Raw genomic sequence first — 15,677 nt, 5'->3', positions numbered from 1 at the left:
TTGCAGCTATTAAATGCACCACAGAAAACATGCCTCTCCCTAACACATGTCTCAAGCAAACATCCCTGACAATTACTGCTGGCTATAATCTGCCCCAGATTGTCCAGACGGCCTTTTACTTTGGTGTAATACATTTGTCCTAAAAATCACATAATAAAGGGGATAATCCACATCTCCTACACAGGAAATGAAAATATTAAGGGAAAAAAACCACAGCTTAAATTTTTATGAAACAGCTCTTCTCCAAAAATGCAGTGATAAAAACACTTTTTGGTTTTGGTGTTTTTTTTTTAATTCAGCTTATTTGCTGTTTTTATCTAGTCAGTCGCATTGACTGATGTTAAGGGTAGAAACTGAGACGAAGAGGGAAGATGTTTCAATTTCTGTTAGACCAAAAGATCAAGGTAATGATGATAGGAAACTGGAAAATGAGCTGGAATCCCTTCTGTCTTGCACATTAATGGCAGGTTTGTTAACAAAATGACAAGCACAAGGCTATCAGCACAACACGACTCTTTCAGTTCTGCTCCGAGCCACATATGTGCAACTCCAGGCTCCAGTGATTCACGTGAAACTGAAAACAGAGCTTGGCTTCAGGAGTCTGAGCTGCTGCTGACAATATAAGAAAGAAATTGTGCGACTAGACTTTGAGGTCCCAAGTCAGCTTGCACATCTAGAAAATGGTAAATCCAATTATAATATTTCTGAAAAACTTGTGGAGTCTTTTCCAAGTCTTTCGAGTCCGGAGGGTATCTTCCCTGCCCTGTTTATAAGTTATGTAGCACAAAAGGGGGTCCCAATCCCTGAACAAAGCCTCTAAACTCACAGTTGAATAATTATTAAGAAGAATTGAAAGGCAGTTTTCATAACAAGGTTATACCTAATGTATTTCATGGATGCAGCTGTGTTAAAACTTCTTATGGTATACTTTTTTTCTCTTTTCTTGTAGGAAACTTCAACTGACATAGAGCAAAGGATAGGTTATCAAGACCTCTGAAGCTGCTGACACTGTGGTATGTCCAGGTGTTTGCTAAAAGCTATGGAACTAGCAGTAACATTACGGTACCCCTGGCAGCTTCAGAAGGTACAGCAAGTCCAACATATTAATTGATAACAGGGTGGGAGGGGGAAAAAAAAAATCCAGTTTCTTTCAACAATTTGTTGGTCAACTTCATCACTCTTTACAAACAGGCTCCACATTCTGGGCTTAAAGACACTAAATTGTGATTTTTAAGCTTAATACATACTTTGTTGAGTGATACAAGACAATGGTTGAGTAAACTATTATAAAGTAATATTGCTCTAAAAGCTAATAGGTTGTAAAAGGTATACAAGTTCATAAACTTAAATCTCATTTAATGTTATTTTCCAAGCTAAATTAACTGTCCAATAAAGCTGCTTTCACGTTCAGCGCTATTAAAAAGCTCTTAACAATTACTTTGTAAAGATCTAGAAAATATATTCTGAGTGTCATAAAGAGTTCCAACAATATTTAAGAACTGCTTTAAAATAACTTGACATAATTGGACATACACTAAAATATTTAATAACCAAACAAGCCTTTGAAACAAATCACAAAGCAACACTATTCTATCATGGTGACCCCAATTATTGCACAGGCTAGAAGAAAAGCTAAAAATATATGAACAGTAAGATAAAGCACTCTACCACATACGTATTTTTGTCAATAACTCCTGAAGTTGTGAAGACAGGCAGCATGAAAAAAATAACGATAAAAATATACTAGTGTTATAAGCATAAGCAGAGGTTCCATCGTAACTGCAAGGCAGCTCTAGTTGATGAAGTACCTTGAACACAGGCATAGTTACTGCACCAGACTTTTTCAATTTTATGTAGGAATCCAGCCTAAAAAAAGACTTCCTCATCCCTTCTGGCTTCCTTAAATGTACTTTATACATTGTTGTGTATCATATCTAATCATTAGACAACGGTGGAGAGCTGCATGTTCACACAGGTAGCATACATCTATTGAAAGTTAAACATAAAGCCAGAACACTAGATTTTCACCAAAATATTCAGACCACCTACTGAAGTAATTTTTTTGGATGGGAAAGTTAAATATTAGAATTTCTCACCCTGTAGCATCCTTATCTGGATGGCAAGTAAATTCTGTTCCTGAGGTAGCTTTTTTCAAGACCATGTAAGTATGTGCCATCCACAGATTCATGTTCATAAACAAACTTTCAGAAACCATTTGGAAATAATTTTAATTCTGCCCTCAGTAAAAGAAATGTAAACTAACCATTGCCAAAAAAACAATGGCTTTAAACCTTGTCACAACTTCAGCTGTGGATAAAAGAATATGCATACCAAACCAAAAGTCATTTCTAATTTACTTATTTAGTAAACTGACAGCTTTATACTACATCCATCATTGCTATGTCTGTGTACTCCTCCCCTGTAATTTATGACCACAGAAAACAATTTTTTTCCCATATAGAAAAACCTAGCAATGTATGTCTGGTTCATTTCAATCACTGATACAAACTTTCTCTCTGAATCTAGCCCTATATTTCTCCTCTGAGTTCTCCTTCACGTAATCCTGGGCAATATAACCTCAAGCCTGCATTTGCAACTGCCTGCATACAGACAATGCCCATCCTCAAGAAGTCAAACATTTGTAAAGCTACATACATTTAAGAGCAAAAGAATGGAGAAGGTAAACACTACAAAAGAGGCCAAGATGTTAGAGCAAGTGGAAACCAGGATATCAGTCCTGAAGACACAGATGCAGAAACTTGGGTTTTGGTTCAATTCTAACTGCTAATTGAAGGAAGACCAAAATCAGAAAATAAGATCTGTTACCATGATGATTGTATTTCCTTAACCAAACTCAGGTAACCAGGGGTCCTTTATAAAGTCTTCCAAGCAAACAGGCTATTACAGCAATGAATTATACAACTAAATGGAAAATTCATTCCAAGACAATAATGTGTTTACCTTCACATGGAGATTAGTTATAGGAGCATTGTCAGCACTTAAGGCAAACTATTCACAGTACATTAAGAAGGCAATTAGAGCAAAAACCATCTTCAGCGTTATTGTTCTTACTAATTAGTAGTAGTCTACAGGCACAAGAACATCAAAAATAATATGAACAGTCAATTTGTACCCTCAACTTTCAGGGAAAAGTAAACCACTAAAATACATATTTTTGTCAAGAATTGAAACACGTATATTTAACAAGGTATCATCTACATTAGCAGCCCCTTGGGGGTTTTAACAGAACTGTTCAAATAATTAGACCATAGGCATTTAATTCCATTCCACTTGCTATTTTTGTAATCCTGAACACAAAATCCTGTAAAGGCACAGAAGGAATAGACTCAAATTTTCAAAACACAAAGTCATTCTGAATACCCAACCTGACAGTAATAGCATTCTTTAAAAAAAAAAATCTGAGCATTAGTCATAAATTAGTTAAATAGTTTTTATTTAGTTCGGTGCCTCGCATTATCAGGCAGTCGTAGGGGAGGGACCAAATTCTTCAAGGACTGATGTGGAGACTGGGAGAAGAGACAAAGACAGAGCTTGCACGTGCATATACACAGGCTTAGGTTCCTTGTCGAAGGGTGGGTACTTACCTTCCCACTGGCCAGTCAGCACCAGACTCCTGCTAATGACAATGTCAATCTCTCTGGCACCATATTCCACAGCTAGCTTTATTTCAGCCAGTTTGGTTTCTAGAGGAGTTTGTCCAGATGGAAACCCAGCAGCCACTAGCAAGGAGGAGGATGCAGGTAGAGGGAAGAAAATATTTTACAAATTGACCATAAAATTGCAAATACCTCTAACACACTGAAGAGTTTGAAAGCTATTCCTTTTTTTTATCCCTACCACAATTCAAAAAATCTAAAGGCACCTCATCCTACCCTCTCTTCATCCACAAAAAGCATGTGCTCTCCTCTCAAGAACCAACGTCCAGCAAGATAATAAGCGCATCTTGCAAAAAGGTCTCTTTCACATGCCTTAAATTTTTCCAAAGCAGCCTACATAAGAAAGCACAATTATCTATTGCCTTCAGCAGAATTCAGCAAACAAGGAGCGAACTCATATATGAAGCAATACATACATTTTTCATTCTTCCCAATTCTTTTAAGTAGTATTTCAAGTTAAATCCCAGTAATATGTTTAAGAGCTAAATCACAATACAGCAAAAAATGTTTTCAATCAGGTCTACTTAAGATTACCTTTATGACATTTAAGTATAAAACCCAAAGGTAACTTTGGAAATGGAAGAAATAATGACAAAGAGGACCTCTGACAAAGAGATCCTCTTTCTCTCTGACGTATAAATGCATTTAGTATGCATTTTTCCCTACACGACAATGAAACAACAATAACAACAACAAAAAAAACCCAAAACAGAAAACGTGATCTTAGCATTAAACACCTGATCTAACTTCAAAGTTAGCCCCTGCTTTGAGCAGGAGGTTGGACCACATGACATCCAGAGCTCCCTTCCAACCTGCATAATTCTTTGATTCTGCTTCTTGGTTATTGTAGATTCAGGATTTGTCTGTTGTGTGTGGTGACTGGAGAAGAGCTGCCACTATTAGACTTGCGAGTACAAGTCCTGAACCTGTGGGCTGCTCAGCAGACAATAACCCTTGCATCTGCACACAGCTTCATTCAGTTTATAGGATTATACTTAAAAGCCAAACAACTGATCGGGGAAAAAAACCTTGTATTAGAACTCCCAAAATCTCATATTGCAGTTTTATTATTATTATCTACTTAGTGTCTACCGATACTTTGTCCTGCACACTACTGCGATTTCTTCTATTCAGGTGAGGAAAACGCTGATAGATCTCAAGGACCTCTTTGAAGTGCTTCCAGCAAAAGAGACTTGGCATTCCTGATAAGCTTGAAGTTGAAAGAAAACAACTCCATTCCCTTCCTTCCACCTGCTACCTTTTTACCTTACTCTCTGAAATAAAAGCAAGTCCAAACTTCTGGATTTTTCTACATGTTTTATAGCATCAAAATATTTAATTGGATATCTTAGAATAAAACATACCTGAAGCTACTGGTATGTTACAACCAGCAGCCTTTAGGGCATTAACAGCATCGATGACTCTTGCGGGATACACACAAACTGCTCCGACAGTAATACCTGCAAAAGCCAGAGTTCACTTTTTCATACGTACAGATTTCCACCTTCCCTAGTGCATTCCGTATTATGAGCATGTGTGCATTGTTTGCACCTCCCACTTCCTCATTCTCACAAGGGTTTTAAGCACCTACACTAGGGATATCTGTTTTATTGTTCAAGCACTTCAGGTGATTCTCCATATTGTTACCTCCCTCATGTTCCTTCACCTGACCCTGGGAGCAAGTTTGCATTAGCAGGAATTAAACTGCCAAGATTTTTATCGACAGATTCACTGTTTAATGCCAACATGTACAGTTAAGACATGCTTAGTCAGCAAATTACTGCGAGAGAAACCGCACTGCCAAGCTCTGTCCTTACTTGTTGAGCCAGACTGAGCCCAGCAGCAACTGAGCAGTCTTTATGTTAATGCAGTCCTACTGCATTTCTAGTTAAAATGCTATTCTCTCAAAGTCTCAGATAATTGACCTCATATTTAATACTTCAACTGTCTGAAGAGTCCATAAATCCAAGGTTTAAAAAAAGACTAATCTTTGATATTTTATGTGTATGGCTTAAAATCAGAGGCCTGATTCCCCTTTGGTTTTACATCATATGACTTCCCTTTTGGTGTTACATCATATGACTTCAATCGGTGGACCAATGCCCATGTAAAACTCAATTATTTCAATAGTAAAAGCATGCCCCAAACGTCACTGAGATTTTTGTTTTGATAGATCATCACAAGGCCAACATGACAGGACAAAAGTCAAATGCTATTCACTGACACATCAGTGATTACATCTGGAAAAATTCAGAAAAGCTGCTCAGATATAAAGAGGTTTTATTGATAGTTATATTGACAGTCTCAATTTGCTCTGAAGTGGAATCATGGTCAGTCTTGGGTGTAACACTGGGACTTCACATGGAGCCTGCTTGAGTAATATCAATGAAAGTTTTACCACCGGTTCTTAAGGGCTGCCTTCTGCCCCTTCAACTCTGTTGACTTAGCTGGGAACTCTGTGTGTGTGCGTGTGTGTGTGTGCACACGTGATATGTACACAACCACATACACTCACTACAGGACTGATTACTTAAAGTAGACTGGGCTGCAAAGATGTCTCCTACCTTAACTACTGAAACAAGCAGGTAAGAGATAATGTTTTCCGAAGTAAAAATAACATGCTTAGGACTGTTAGGGTTGCATCTTTTCTGACACGCAAAGTGGCAGGCTCAGTAGTTACATACAGCAACAGCAGCTAAGCATGAAATCCAAAGGAGTCACATGAACACACCCCCCTTCTCCAATTTAGTAAGGACATCAGCAGATTAACAGAATACTCAATTAGTTTCACCTTAGTGCACTGTTATTAAAAGACATACACTGAGGTTACACACTTGTGGCTTCCATATCAAATTACTCATCAGGTATCATAACTTACAGTGTTGCCCTAAGTCCATGCTTCACTTTGGTTGCCAAACTGAGAATGGATTTTTTTCTCCTTGTATTATTACATTAACTCAAAGGAATAGATATTTTGCAGTTAGAACTTAAGACAGTTGCTTTGAATAAAGACCATATAGGACCTAGTTTGTTCTCTCAGGACTATTAGCTCTGCAGTGCTGCCTACTGTAACTGCTTCCATTATAGGAAGAGAAGGCCATTTTTACACCTATCTGAAAACTGAAATAACACTGAGGAAATGCAGACATTTTCTCTACACAACACACACTACAAAACCAATCATACCTTTATCATGCATATCCAAGGCTTTCAGCAGATCCTCTCTGATGGGATGCTTTGCTTTAAAACACAGTCTGTGAACATTTGAAGGAGTATCATCACCTGAAAGAGTGGTAAGGTCTATGCAGGTGACAGCTTTCAGCAGCCAAGCAGCCTACACGGGGAGTGAAGCAAAGAATACAATATTTCAGTTTATGCTTCCAAAACCAAACTGACTTAGAAGATGCAGGAATCAGAAGCCTGGCTCTCACTCTAAGAATAAGGAAATGTATGGGATATAACGTGGAGGATATGCAAAGAATGGTTTATGACAGACAGGGATGGAAGATATTTGTTCATGTCTTGAGCAGTATCTAATGGCACAGAAAGGATTTGGAATCAAAAGTCAGCTCTCTCAGAATCAAAGGATCTAGGTCCAATTTTTGGTGCAAAAGCTAACTACCAAATGGGACTCTAAGAATCAGACAAGCATTTTTACCTGGACAAAAACCATCTTGTTTCAAATTTAATTCTATAAGACAAAGATAAAAACATCATGTATGTGAGGAACCTCGCTGTTATAACATGCTCCGTTCTATATAGTACGTCTGTATCTTTAAATTATACGCATGCTTCAAGAGGAGCACAGGGTTGCAATTGCCAATAACCAGATGAGCGTACACATCAGCAATTTGCACACTTGCATGTTTGCATGCTTCTCCTGCTGTGAGAGTAAAACATGGAATCAACAGGGGGTAAGAACCCAGACTTCTTAAAACTTAGGGTCTCGACTCCAGATGTTTCCAGTTTCTTTTGTGTGAATGGGGAATAAAAAACATCTGTAATTACTTGGTGCAGGAAAAAAAAGCAAGAGCTAAGTGACAGGGCTAAAGCACTCTTTAGATGAAAATGCTAGAGAATTTTAAATTACTAATCAGAGAAGGGAACAGAAGCACAACTAAAAATTTTTTTGAGATTTTTTTGCTGAACAGAAGTTGAGCTTAAGATATTATTGTGAAATATTTGTTGAAGGTCTTCCAGCAAATTCCCATTTACAGTGATGGCTTCACTAAAAGCTGACATGTCTTAGTGGGCACTTGTTCAACTTGGGGAGTTTGCAACAGCAAAGTCCACTTGAGTCCATAAAGTCCCTCCCTGACTGCTCTGCTCTGTGACATGATTTGTCAGTATAGGTAGCAAAACTTGTTGTTTCTTCATGGAGGTATTAGTCTGCAAATCTTAAGAAGCTGGCCAGCCTACAAACCTTTCACACTTCACTGATGGGAGTCTCCTTTCTGAACTTGCAGTAAATGTTACACTGAAAGCTACTTTGGGGTGACTAAACAGAGTAATGAACCGTTACTGACCTCTGTTAATCTAAGCTTGGCTGCTTGTTTCTAACTGATTTCTACTTTCACCCTGTAATACTTCAGAAGGTTTTTTCACTTTAAATTGTTTTAAGTTTCTTTTACTTGGATTTTTTTATCCTTCACTTTAGGGAATTTTTGTCCCATCTCTTATGACATGAATCATAAAGTCATCAAGACAGATGTAGCCAGGGAGTTCCAAGAACTGGTATGAACTTCATTTTTTTAAAAGGGTTTTTCAAATTAGTATTTTGGTAAATGGCCTTCAAAATTTGAATCTGTAGTGCTACTTACATTCAAACACATAGAGGTTCAAAATCATCTTTGTGAAATAAACAGCACATGACTATCATGACTGCAATGACAGTGTTCAAATACAGGAGAGATGCTTCTGAAAATAATCTCTTGGCATTCTTCAAAGTAAAACCTCACTCAAGTAGCTCAGCACCAGTGTTACTACACAGGAGAGTGGAGAAGTGTTAGTAAAAATTAAACATCTGTCCTACAGCCATGTTGAGGGAGTGACACTAAATCCCTTTCTTCCCAATGATTCTTTGTAATCAAAGCTTGTGACTCTCTCTTCCTTTGTTGTTTATATAGTAACTTCTGTCAAATCAGAAGACTTACTTTTTACATTACTGCACCTGCAGTATCTGAAGATAGCCAAGGTTATGGAATACCCTCTGGATTTTCTCACTGACACTACTTCCCAAACCAGAGCCACTGGACTGCTAAACTCAGTATCAAGTGACTTTCTATTTGTAAGAAACTCTTGGGAAATGCTGAGCTAATGTCTAACTTTCCTCAGTTTATGTCCATTTTTTATTTAATTATAACATTCAAAGCACAGACTTTCAGGTTCATGTAACAGGCAGGAAGTTGTTTTCTGTCACCTTCCAGTAGGATCTTACACAGCTACATCAAATTATCCCCAAACCGTCATCCGCAAGATCTGTGCTCATTGCGAATGCAGCTTCAGCCACCCCAGAATGGCTGCCCAACATGCTAAGCTCAGGATACCAACTATTTTGAACAGTTTTTTTAAGAATTAAGTATAATTAAATGATTCTTGCTTTGGTCTACTATGTTGGACTGTTAAGATTGATCCTTGAGTGTCACCTTCCTTCTGCTTCCACATTAAGTTACTGTTGCAAGTAAGCAATTTGTTTAGCGTGCAGAGGGGAGGAATCACACAGGTTTGCTTGCAGAACAGCTGTTTGGTGAACAAAGAATCAACTTGGCCTTCGGACACTGGTTACAACCCCACAGCTAAGAGCTCACTGGGAGCTCCAGGTCTGCTCCACAGCATTTCTCAGACCTTGCCCTTGGCTGAACGCTGCCAAAGCACTTAGGGCATCCTGCAGCCAGCTCTGCCTGTCATTCAACCTCTCAGCGCTTCCCGTCCTGCCGCTGAAACGGCAGAAACCAGCACGTGGCCGTGCCTCACCTGCTCTGCTTTGCAGAATGTATTAACTTATGTTGCTGACCTGATGGCTTTGCATTACGATTCTCACATACAAACTGGAGAAACCAAAATGCATACTGGGCCAGTACCTGCCAGTTCTGACAGGGAGGCAGTAAACAGGAGGGGTTGACAGTAACTGCTAAGACATTAAATGTGTGTGTTCAATGAATACAAGATAGCCTTGAAGAAAAGTTCATGTGCACCACTGGCTTTAGCGGTGGCTTACATCTTATACTAAGATGGACAATAACTGATCATTTACATTATCTCAGGAGTTGAGGAGTTAGCCCCCTTAACATTAGTGGCCCTTGTTTTCTTCTTGCTTTCTTTTTTTTCTTCCTTTTTTTTTTTTTTTTCCTTTCTTCCCCCAATGCCATAGCCAGTCAGGATTTTTGAGTTTTAGGTAAAAACTAGTTAAGCAAAGAAATCACACATGTTGAGGATGTTTAAGTAAAGAAAAATCATCCAGGTAGGTCAAACTTGACAGGGACCATGATCATATCTTACAGCTTTAAAATTAAAAAATAAGAAGTCAGCGTGCAGAGAAGTCTGTCTGGGAAACAGAATAAATGTGGTGGGATAGTAATATACAATTTAATCCACTCATGAATAAAGATGACTTAAATTCATTTGCGGTTTTGCCACTCATGAGTTATAAGGCTTTTAACTTGTTTGGATAAATGCGTCACCTTATTCCATCCCATCATCATCAAATACAAATTATTAAAATAAGACATGGACAAGCACATCTTTTAAGTTTACATGTATCTTGAAAAAAATTCAATATTGCAGCCTGGAGAGGGAGAGTGACTGCTTTAAAAATACAGGAACAGAATGCATAAAAAGAGCACTTACTTGCCAATTACCTTTCACAGTTCTCCATTTTTTAATTCGTTCTGCATGCCTCACAACTGCAGGTTGATTCACGTGCACTTCTGAGATCCAGCCAAGTTCTGGGGTGCGAAAAAAAGAAGGAAAAAAAGTCTCACCTATTTCTGTGTTCTTCTAATATATGGTGTGGGACTTCAGAAGAAAATTGTAGCTTGGTTTGGGACCTCTGAAGAGCATGTTGTGCTTTTATGTCCTTTTAAGGGCTTGCCTATTTATTGCCAGTCCAAAATATCATACTACCATTAATTTCTGTTAGGGTATGATCTGTGAACTGGGCATGATCTGTTTGCCATTACAACTGAATTAACTTACTGCTAATGAGAGACACTATGTCGCCAATCCTGGACTATGAAATTTATTATACAGGTAGCATATAAAAAAACCCACAAAACAGCCTTCTGCCATTGCTTGCTGATTTACTTCTTGATTCCAGAATATGGTAACATTTATTCAGTCCTTCGCTTGTCTGCCAGCACCCAGGATACAACAGCATTTGTGGTGTGCATGAACCTTTGTTTACAGGAACTGTACCCCACACAGTCACCAAAAACTCTGGACAGACCCTTGCATAACAAAGCATTTGAGTTGTTATTGCCTAGAGCTAATTTTACTGAATTTGCTACCAGGGCCTGACTAACTGCAAGTTTCCAAAAGCACTGAATTCCTGGGCAACATATCTGCCTGGAAGCTGCTGAGATGCCTGCCTGCCTGAGAAGTGCTCACCTTGCCAAGCACCCTGGAGGACTCAGGGCAACATCTTCAACGTGTGAATTCCTTCAGATGCCCGCTGCAGACAGCCTGGCTCACAATTTCAATCAGCTTCACTATCCAGAAACAGTAACCAGACTCAAAGAGAAGCAGATACTCAACGTTCACTAAAATAATGTAACTGTCTAGAAACAGAAGTACCAAAAATCGGACGCTGCTTAACGAAGGGTAACTGACTGATAAAGGAAAACCAAGCGTTCAGGCCCTTGAATCTTGAAATTTCTGCTTCGTATTATAAACCAAAAATGAATTTTGAATGTCAATAAACACAAACTGCTCACAGAATTACATAGGAAAAAGAAATCAGAACACCTTTAAAATCTCTCATATCCCAAAACATAAATAATTCTTCTAAATACTAATCATAGAAGCAGTCCATGAAAATACTCTGAAGACAACATCAACAATCATTAACCACCAATCATCAGCAAATCACCACCATCAATCATCAAATACTATCATCAGTTAAGGTCAGTTTATGGACACGGGCTCAGATACTAAGAGATAATAATTCTGGGTGACTGAATTTATTAAGAGCATCTCATCTCTACTAGTCTTCTTCACTACTTGTGGTGGGTTGACTGTGGCTGGATGCCAGGTGCCCACCAAAGCTGCTCTATCACTCCCCTCCTCAGCTGGACAGGGGAGAGAAAATATAACGAGAGGTTCATGGGTCGAGGTAAGGACAGGGGGAGATCACTCACCAATTACTGTCACGGGCAAAACAGACTAGACTTGGGGGAAAAAAAATTAATTTAATTTATTACCAATCACATCAGAGTAGGATGATGAGAAATAAAACCAAATCTTAAAAACACCTTCCCCCCACCCCTCCCTTCTTCCGGGGCTTAACTTTATTCCCAATTTTCTCTACCTCCTCCCCCACAGCGGCGCAGGGGCACAGGGAATGGGGGTGCTGTCAGTTCATCACACGTTGTCTCTGCCCCTCCTTCCTCCTCAGGGGGAGGACTCCTCACACTCTTCCCCTGCTCCAGCGTGGTGTCCCTCCCACAGGAGGCAGTTCTCCATGTACCTCTCCAAACGTGAGTCCTTCCCACGGGCTGCAGTTCTTCATGAATTGCTCCAGCGTGGGTCCCTTCCATGGGGTGCAGTCCTTCAGGACTGCTCCAGCGTGGGTCCCCGACAGTGTCACAAGCCCTGCCAGCAAACCTGCTCCAGCATGGGCTCCTCTCTCCACAGGTCCTGCCAGGAGCCTGCTCCAGTGTGGTCTTCCCACGTGGTCACAGCCTCCTTCGGGCACATCCACTTGCTCTGGCCTGGGGTCCTCCATGGGCTGCAGGTGGATATCTGCTCCACTGTTAATCTCCATGGGCTTCAGGGGGACAGCCTGCCTCACCATGGTCTTCACCACGGGCTGCAGGGCAATCTCTGCTCCGGCACCTGGAGCACCTCTTTCCCCTCCTCCCCTGACCTTGGTGTCTGCAGAGTTGCTGCTCTCACACATTCTTACTCCTCTCTTCCAGCTGCTGTTGTGCAGTTTTCTTTTTCCCCTTCTTATATATATGTTATCCCAGGGGCACTACCACCATCGCTGATGGGCTCAGTCTTGGCCAGCAGCGGGTCCATCTTGGAGCTGGCTGGCATTGGCTCTATCAGACGTAGGGGAAGCTCCTGGCAGCTCTCTCGGAAGCCACCCCTGTAGGCCCCCGCTACCAAAACCTTGCCATGCAAACCCATTACACTACTGTATTAAACTTGCATTTCCCTCGAGCACATTGATTAAAAAAGGTTTAAAACTTTTTTAAAAAGCTGATGTCCAAAATCACTAATTTTGTACAGAAATCTTAGTCTCAAATTTTTTTTTCCTACTTTATAGTTTTAATAGCCAAAAAAAGTGCAGAACTAATATGTGTAAATACAAACTTGTTTTCCTAATTAGACTTACAACAGGCTCTGGAGAAACCAATTTAGGGTAAAGATGACTCAGTGGAAATGCAGGATAAAGGCATGAAACACAGCTAAACGAAATCTTGTTCTGAGCACAGTAAGCCACCTTGCTACCACTTTCCTGTGACCATACCAAGTAATTAAATGAGCAGTACCTGCAAGGTCCAAATGTTGGCCAAAAGCAAAAAAGGTAAAACCAAAGAAGGAATTTCAAAGGAATCCTAACGAATTTAAGGATTTCTTTAAGACTTTAGCATCAGTCTCACTGTACGGCAAAAAAGAAAAGGAGGAGCTTGCAAAGTTACAAACCAGTCAAAAAACAAACCCTTATCACCTCTCTCCACTTTCAAAGCCACACGCTTATTCATTCTGCCCCAAAAGCAAGAAGCTCAACGGACATGTAGAAAGCAGGTGAGAAAAGCTATTGCTACAAACCCCATGGCTAGAAATTTCCTTCTTTTTGAATATCAATAAATACAAACCATATAAACACAGACAGCTGAAATATAAGCTAGTGAAACCTCTACATCCTCCACAGTTGCTTTAAGGTTGAGGCTCCTATGTGATCAGCAGAGAGCATACCTCACTTCCCATGGGGCCATCATAGGGAATATTTGACAAAGTCCATGGGGGAGGAAAACACAAATAAATAAATAAATAAATAAAACCCCCACAAACTCTGTGTTGTGATTCTCCTACTGTATGCCACGTGCTCAGGTAGAATCATTTAATCATAATCCAATTTATCAAGATAACTTTTGAACCCTCCTGGGTGCATGGTGACCTTTCAGTTTCTCTGCAAACCGTGATAAACTCAAAGCAAGCCGTTTAGATGAGGTACTCAGCTTCTTGCTCTCTAATATGGATCCAGGAGCTTCAGTTACTCTGCCCTAACCTATTTTTTCTACATTATGAAAAAAAACCAAGAAATCCAACTAAATAATTTATAAAAACTACTGCCTTCTACAGAAGAGTTAGGAAGATGATGGAGACAGCACCCAGTCTGTTAAACTTGGAAAATTTTCACCTTCTTGGTTCTTGGGGCATACACCTGAATTTAAGGGAAAGAACCAAAATTTCCCCCATGAGTAGGTTAACCCTTCATTACTTATTATTTGGAGCAGATTCAGTCTGATTCATCTTGTGCTGGACTTTGGTAGAAACATACTGTTATTGTATCTGCCCCTACCTGACTTTTGAGCATAGCTTCTCAGAGAGTCTGAGTAATCTCTGCAGGAAACAGAGCACTGCACACTAGATTAGCTTAAAAGAAATAGTCAAGTGTAATACCCTTTGCAGGGGGAGCGGGGGTTGGGTAAGTAATGCTTAAGAAATTCACTATCAATGGGAGAAAAGAGGGGAAAGAATAGTAGAAGTGAAAAAAAAGCTACTACTTTTGCTAGCTCATCTTTGCCCAAAGTCACCTGTGAAAGTTACCATATATCAGCTGACCAGCAATAGCTGATTGAATGTTCTTAGTTCTTTGCAAATATGATGAAATTCATTGGCTTAAGCCCTTTTCACTGTGTAACACATTTTACCTTCTGTTTTTAATAACTCCAGACTAGTCATGAAGGTAGCTGACACATGGCAACTCAATAAGGTACAATATCTAATTTTTGTGCCTGAGATGCAAGTTTCCTTGAAAGAATTTGGATCTCCAAGTATATTTGTGAATGTGGGATATTGAACCACTGTGCACAGCAAAGGCAGAAAACTTAAAAAAAATTTTAAAATAATTAAAAAGAAATCAGAACTCCATCCTGTCTGTACAACTTAATGTGAGACATTATGCAGCTTACTAAAGGAAATAAAATGGTGTAATAAAAAAATGCACGGCGAGGAAGGACAAAGGTTCTGGTGATACACAGCAGCAGATGGAGACTTCTGTCTAACACAGACCTTTTATTCAAGCCCAATTCTCCATTAATTAAAGCAGTGGGCAAGTGAAAACAAATATGTCTCAGCGTAATTGTCTCTAAATAGACTTTCAGAGTTTGCCATGTGAGGTCTCACCAAATCTTTAAATGTGTCTCTATTCAGAAAAATCACTCACAATTCCAGCTTTTTTTTTTTTTTTTGCATTAAAACTCAGAATAAAACCATTATTTGAAATAGAACTGACTGCCTTTGGATTCTCCCCCGCCCCCACTACTCCAAGCTTTATGATTTAGTATCTGGCTAAGGAAAACCGTATTTAATTAGGCTCATTAACCTTGCAGTGTGAACACGTCTTTTTTTTTTTTTTTTTTTTTTTTTAAATAAGTCATCTGCTAGTCATCTGCACAGTCATGTGGCTGCAGGGATAAAAGTAATTAAAGCAGTTACACTATAGCTAATTAGCCAATATTCTGTAATCACTCTTCAAGTTTACTTTTTCCTCTGAAGACATTTGAAAAAATCATATTCAAAATCTTAACAGGAAATTCATCTCCTCTCTTT

General features: G+C 39.3%; 1 protein-coding gene across 1 annotated transcript in view; it reads right to left on the bottom strand.

Moving 5' to 3' along the window:
* The window catches only part of DERA (deoxyribose-phosphate aldolase), a 57,618-nt gene that overhangs the window by 35,499 nt on the left and 6,442 nt on the right, over positions 1-15,677 (bottom strand). The window contains exons 2-5 of the mRNA XM_075505546.1: positions 10,524-10,621; positions 6,864-7,011; positions 5,042-5,137; positions 3,606-3,740 (exon numbers count right to left, since the gene is read on the bottom strand). Of these exons, the coding sequence (XP_075361661.1) occupies positions 3,606-3,740; positions 5,042-5,137; positions 6,864-7,011; positions 10,524-10,621 (477 nt within the window). The remainder of the gene's footprint in view (positions 1-3,605; positions 3,741-5,041; positions 5,138-6,863; positions 7,012-10,523; positions 10,622-15,677) is intronic.

This window comes from Mycteria americana, chromosome 1 (genome assembly GCF_035582795.1).
Source record: "Mycteria americana isolate JAX WOST 10 ecotype Jacksonville Zoo and Gardens chromosome 1, USCA_MyAme_1.0, whole genome shotgun sequence".
Lineage (NCBI taxonomy): Eukaryota > Metazoa > Chordata > Aves > Ciconiiformes > Ciconiidae > Mycteria > Mycteria americana.
This window is presented reverse-complemented; position numbering and strand designations above follow the sequence as displayed.